Below are 6500 nucleotides of genomic sequence, written 5' to 3' on the forward strand. Positions count from 1 at the left end.
TACTGATTTCTATATGGTCATTTTAGCGCTATGATTATAATAATAATAATAAAGAATTTACTTTAACAATAAATATATTCATAGACAATTGACTAGTTTATTAATCGATTCTAGAACATCACAAAATATGAATAATTTATTTATTTCTTGGCGAGTCTAGCATCTCTCTCCTGTGCAATGGACAGCTTGATTCCGTTTCCTTTGGGGATGGAGATGAAATCGTCACCGGGCTGAAATAGTTTGAATTTTAATAGATATAAATAAAATGCTAAGATCAGATAACGGTTTTTAATTTGGTCAGAAAATCTTGTTTTATCAGTTCAAATGATCAAAAACACGGACCAACGTGTAACAAGAAAAATCATCATATTTGATTAGTGTGTGAAAAAATTCGTAAAAAGCTTTCAAATTTACCTTTCCGAGAACAAAGACGTTATCGAGACGAGTGGCAAAACTTTGTCCAGTTTTGTCTTTGATTTCAACGATGTCAAAGGATCCAGCATGTCTGTTGCGGTGCATGAAGGTTCCAACACGTCCCAAGTTACCACCTCCGGTTACCATACAAGTCTGACCTAGAGTTTTTAAACAGGTGTTTATGCAACTTCTTTTTGTAATTTTTAAAATAAACCAACACATAACATTTATTTCAGTTAATCAGACATTCTCGTTTAATCAAAAAATTCAGAAACACGGACCAACGTGTATAAAGAAAAGTCATCATATAACTGAAATTTAGTAACAATCAATCTGATACAACATAATTGATAATGTAATATTTACTTCAGTAGTTCCCATATTACAGGTGTAGAGGTTCGTATTTCGTTTATTACTTCAAAAATAGTATCTTCGAATATAAATTACATGCTATCTTATACCACAGCACTAGTAATCAAATATTTATCTCGTTCTGGTAAGTAAAACTTTAAGTGCGCGCAAAATTGAAAATGGCCAACAAAAAACGTTTAGGGAACTACTGTTATAGAACAATCATTTACAGAAATAAAAAGTACTTATTTAAACTAACCAGGTTCAAATTTAATGAACTGCTTGATTTTGCCAGATGCAATATCAACCATGACAGTGTCATGGACCTTGATGTCAGGGTTTGGGTATCTGATAGTCCTGGCATCATGGGTTACCAAGAATGGAACACCTTTCCTACCAGTACCAACTTTTTTCACTTTGCAAAGTTTGTACTGTCAATAAAACTATTTTTTAGTTCTTTGTATTATATATGTTGTTTAATTTGTGAATCATATCTTTTAGGTGGTTTGGCCTGAATAAAAGTTTAAAAATGACAAAAGAGTTACTTGATGCAATACAAAGTTATAACACCTTATAATATAATTTGGTATAAATAAAGGAACTTTATGTTATACAGATTTCTAACTCATTATACAAACACCATAATATTATGGTAATAATATCAAAGTTGTTGTACGTTTTGTATTATTTAAAAACAGCTAAATTATAAACAGAAAAAAAACATACAGCAGCCTCTGCATCAGAGATCCTGTGGACCTTGTAACGTCCCTTGACGTCATAGATAAGACGGAAGTGTTCCCCGGTCTTTTCGAGTGTGATGACATCTGGTAAAATATGGATAAACTTTTAATAGGTTAGTTTTTGTTGATACACGCAGTCGATTTTTGATTATAGTTTATCAGACATTCTCATTTAATCAGAGATATTCAGAAACACGGACCAACGTGTAATAAGAAAAGTCATCATTTAACTATACTCTATTTTATATAACTTATCAACAAAGAATCTCAAATCAATACATCAATTCAAGTTAGTACTAAGATAAATTAAATAACTTTAGAAAATAAATCATTCGAAACAATTATAAAATCCACAACTATGATTGTGAAAGCAAATGGAAATTGTTGATCATGCTCGCTACCTTTTATTCTTTAAAATTTTAGACTGAAAAATACAATATGTAAATACAAGTTATACATTTTGTAACAAAACAACAAAGTATTGAATAAAATTATAATTAATTCAAATAGATTAAATGATTGATGTCATTTAACATAAAATAATTAGTCAAATGTTATATTAAATTTTCTAAACATACACTAAATTATCTGTGATTTTCCAATTATATGCATATTTTAAGTAGGTGGCAACTTTGTTTTTATTTTGAAACTTTTTGTGAAGTCTTCTTAATGTACATTTCATTAGCTATTTACAATGAACTATTTTCATTTAAATTATCACACTAAATAACATTGAACTATAACTAGGTTGATTAAAAAATAAGTCAACAATTTTATATTATAATACTTCTTGACAGAAATAAATTGGAGGCTGTAAAAATTATAACATGCTTTTATTTTTATTATCTTCATTTTCTAAACCCAAACATTTTGAAAGATTCTTTTTTTAAATTAACCAAGCAGACTAGTCTATTTTTCAGAATAGACCATTAATAAATAATACAAGTTTATTAAAGTAACTAAGTACCATAATACAATGTTAACTTTTACATTTAATTCTATGACAGTTGTTTATGTTTTGCATAAAAGAAATATTAAGAAATGCAAATTTTTTCATTTCTGTTATAAACTTTTCAGCAATTAAACATCATTTTAATAACAAAAAGTCATTTAACATTTTTCTCTATGTTGCTTTTAAAAGCAGTATAACCATAAGAATTTTTTAAATAAATAACTTAAATATTATTTTCAAGGTAAAGCTTCTATAAATTTATCTATTTTATGTCTCAGAACTAGTAACTATAACATAAGTCAACACAGGCAAATTAAGTTAAAGTATTTTATTCAATTTACCCATAAATCCTGCTGGGTAAGTTGGGTCAGTTCTGACTTTACCATCAACCTTTACAAGGCGTTGCATAGTGATCTTTTTGACTTCATCATAAGTCAAAGCGTAGTGCAGACGATTTCTGAGGAAAATGCACAAAGGCAAGCACTCTCTGAGCTTGTGGGGTCCAGGAGTGGGACGTGGAGCCTGAAAAAAAAATTGACATTTGTGTTAATATAACTTAAATTGGATAGCTGTTAGTTCTATAAAAAAATTGTACTAGTAAGATTTGCTTTTAATTTAGTATCACTAATTAGGTTTAACATGTGAATTTACTTTTTAATGTAAATAAAAGAAAGTCATAGTTGATAGTTACTCAAGTTTTAAAACTTCAACTGATAAACGAATTGTGGTTTGTTTAGATATATGTCTTTTTAAATTTTACGTATAGTAATAAAAAGTAGTTAAGTTAATTTTTTAAATTCTTATTTAATAAAAATTGATTGGATACTAAATAATTGTTTTCTTAACTTAAAAATGTAACACAACTTATAAACAAAACGGTTATCATATCCATTGTAAAACATAAAGAAATTTCAATAATTACCTTGTAGAATGAGCAAAAATTACTATAAATTTATAATTTAAAACCTTTTAAACTGGCTGTTTTAAGAACCAAAGAATCATTAAGTTAATAGAAATAAGACTTGGTATTTTTTTTAAATTGATAATCAATGACTCTTTTAACCAGAAGTCTGTGTGAATAAAAAAAAGTGTTATTTATAGATTAAAGTAACTTACAAAAACTCCGGAGAGTTTGTCCAGCATCCAGTGCTTGGGGGCATTAAGCCTCTTCAGATGCTTCTTGAATCCTCTTGCCTAAAATATTATCAAGTTATTAATATTTATTATTCAAAAACACAAGATTAAAAATCAATTTAGAATTATATTTAAAAATTCAATAGAATTGCAACTTGTGTTAATATTGTTTAAAATTATTATAGTTTTTATAGTTAAGACTCTTAAAATAAATTCATACAAATAAGTTAAGTTGACAAATATCAATACTTACCATATTTTAAAATATTCTTGTTAAATTTCAATTTAATTACTAATCCTGTTACAAATGTATTATTTATGTTTATGATTTTAAAATTGATTAATTAATTCAAATTTCCCATTATATCTATCTTAAAAATATTTCAACTAGTTAAATATGTTCAATGGATTGCCACTGACTATAGGCAAATTTTATCACAGTTTTCAAAATTTTTTCTAGGTTTTTGTACTTGTTTTTGGGTCTAATTTTAGTTTAATGTTAAAAACTGTTTAAATGGCATAAAAACATTGAAAAGATTCAGTAAAACTAATCAAAATGTGTCTTTTAATAAAATAAATTTTGATGATGACAAAACGTTTTTGTCTATATGATAAATTTTGTGTCAAATCAAAAAAAAATAAAATTATTCAAGATTCCAGGTTTTTCCAGGTTTTTTTGGCCTAAATTGTCAAATGCCAGGTTAAGTAGCAACCCTGATATCTGCTAGTTTTGTACTTTTTTTATCAAATTTAGCTTTTAGATTTATTATTTATTTCTTGTGTTTTGCAATATGCTGCAAATATAATTTTTAACAATTTAAATGAAAACAAACATACTTTTTAGAATACATCTGATCTATTATTATTTAATACATTAGGATTTTAAAACTATTACATTATTTTAATGATGCCTTATGTATTTGTTGTAAAAGCAGGTCAAACTTTTTAGTAGGCCACTTGACAAAATTTGTAAAACTTAAAGTTTCAGATTTTATAGTTTTATTAAGCATTATATAATTAATAAATTTTAACTTGATGATTTTAGTTCCTTATATAACTAAAGCTAAACATGAAAAAAAATAAGACTTTAACTAAAGATGACAAAAGTTTTAACAGATAACTGAAATAACAATTATTAAAGAGAATGATTAGTTGAAGTTATCAGTAAATGAACAATTATTATGAGAATGTCTTTTAATTTATTTCAGTAAAATATGGAGCTGACTGGTGATAATAAAAAAAATAGTAACTTATTTATAACAAGGCTCATAAATTGAGTAGACTTAACTTCTAGGCAGAAAAAACATCTACTACCAAATTCACTATTAAGTTGCACATAATCATTAATTACTTGAATACTTAGAAAAGAGTAAATTTTTCAGTTTAAAGACTATATAAAATTACATCCAGTAAAATTGAGAAAATTATTTATAATTCACCAGATCCCCACGAAATTATATGTTGTTATTTTATTATTGATTGATACATAATAAATTTAAGTCTATAGTTGTGAATCTTAACAGTTCACCAAAAAGTTATTTTACTGTTATATTCATATATATATAGAAAATAGTGTGGAACACTTTCCATAGAACACACTTAAAGGAATTTATAATTTAAGATATGTTGATATAAAAAATCAAAACAGTTTAAGCATTTAGCTTTATGACACATGCGTTCTGGTTTTTTTTGATTTTTTCTTGATAAATAATACATATTTATACATATATGTTGGGTTTCAGCATAAAGATGTCTTTATACAATATAAATTTAATATATATATATATATATATATATAACTTGGACAATTTTATAACATTTAATTTCTTTAATAGCAGGCAGGAAAAAAAAGATTGAGTGGCTGACAAAATTTTATTATTATGTATGCCAGTGACTCAAATATCAATTGCAATGTCATTCTACTTATTTACTAAACTAGTCATTAATTTATCACTGTATGGGTAGACTAAATAAACAAAAACACCAGTTCTTACTTCATTGTACACTGAGTAAAATTTGGCATTAAACAGACTTCATTAAACTAATTTTGCTATGTTGGGTTTCTCCATTAAAGATGTCTTAATACAAAAGTCCGACAATAATACATTTTTTCAAGTATTTAACATTAATGTCAAGGAACTTTAATTTGATCTCTAACTGGTGGTTCAATAAAAAATTGATTTACCAATTTGAGATCAGTTACTTATAAAGTATGAACATGAGTGAGTAAACCAAATATTTTCTATTTCTTGTAAACTGTTAAATACTTTTGACAGAGCTGTTTTTTCACTAAATCTTTTAATATTCTCATACAAAGTTAAACTGCTATAATAAAAAAATTTATTTTATCAAAAATAAATACATAACTAATAATGCTTTCACTAAAGTGTAACCAAACTATAACTTTATATTTAATAATTTGAATTGACTTTTTGAGCAGTAATAGTAACATCAGTGTTAGAAGAGCATTATATCACTCATTATAAATTAATATTTTCAAAACTTGATTTAATGCTTATACACAATTAATATACTTTTCTAAACTAATGCTTTTTACTTATAGATAAATATATGTTGATTTGACATATATACTTATACTATAATAGTTAATAAACTATTGCAGATACATAACTGCTTTGGTACCTAAATATTTAACAAGTACTAACCATGGTTGATTTGGAGTTGAAGAATATTTTGGGATAAATCTACCAATAAGTATATTCAGCAACCTAAGCAGTAAAATAAAAATGTTATGTTTATCCTAGCGGATGATTTAAAGTAAAAAAATTTACAAACCAGGGCTTAAAATAAAAAATCATTATTTAAATAAACAATTTTTGACTGAATACATTAAAGTTTATTTGTTTATTTATGGTTCCTTAACACTTTTTGTTTTATATAAAGAAAAA

General features: G+C 25.7%; 1 protein-coding gene and 1 non-coding gene across 3 annotated transcripts; both read right to left on the minus strand.

The window, feature by feature from the left end:
• Window positions 1-83: 83 nt before the first annotated feature.
• Window positions 84-6294, minus strand: LOC145829987 (small ribosomal subunit protein eS4-like). 2 transcript variants are annotated; one of them, XM_082937877.1, is made up of 7 exons: window positions 6258-6294; window positions 3574-3651; window positions 2799-2979; window positions 1492-1589; window positions 1025-1196; window positions 415-572; window positions 84-230 (listed from the first exon to the last, which is right to left on the minus strand). In XM_082937877.1, exons 1-7 carry the CDS (start codon window positions 6258-6260, stop codon window positions 141-143), a joined length of 780 nt encoding a protein of 259 aa, XP_082794003.1. In that variant the 5' UTR covers window positions 6261-6294; the 3' UTR covers window positions 84-140. The 2 variants fall into 2 exon arrangements, with proteins under 2 accessions (XP_082794003.1, XP_082794004.1); XM_082937878.1 differs by lacking the exon at window positions 6258-6294 and adding an exon at window positions 3845-3891.
• Window positions 1660-1736, minus strand: LOC145830306 (small nucleolar RNA SNORD18). The gene has a single exon (XR_014369644.1). It is a non-coding gene; the product is annotated as a small nucleolar RNA SNORD18 (small nucleolar RNA).
• Window positions 6295-6500: the final 206 nt, after the last annotated feature.

The sequence above is a fragment of the Thalia democratica genome, chromosome 2 (assembly GCF_965202585.1).
Source record: "Thalia democratica chromosome 2, ktThaDemo2.hap1.1, whole genome shotgun sequence".
Classification (NCBI taxonomy): Eukaryota; Metazoa; Chordata; class Thaliacea; order Salpida; family Salpidae; genus Thalia; species Thalia democratica.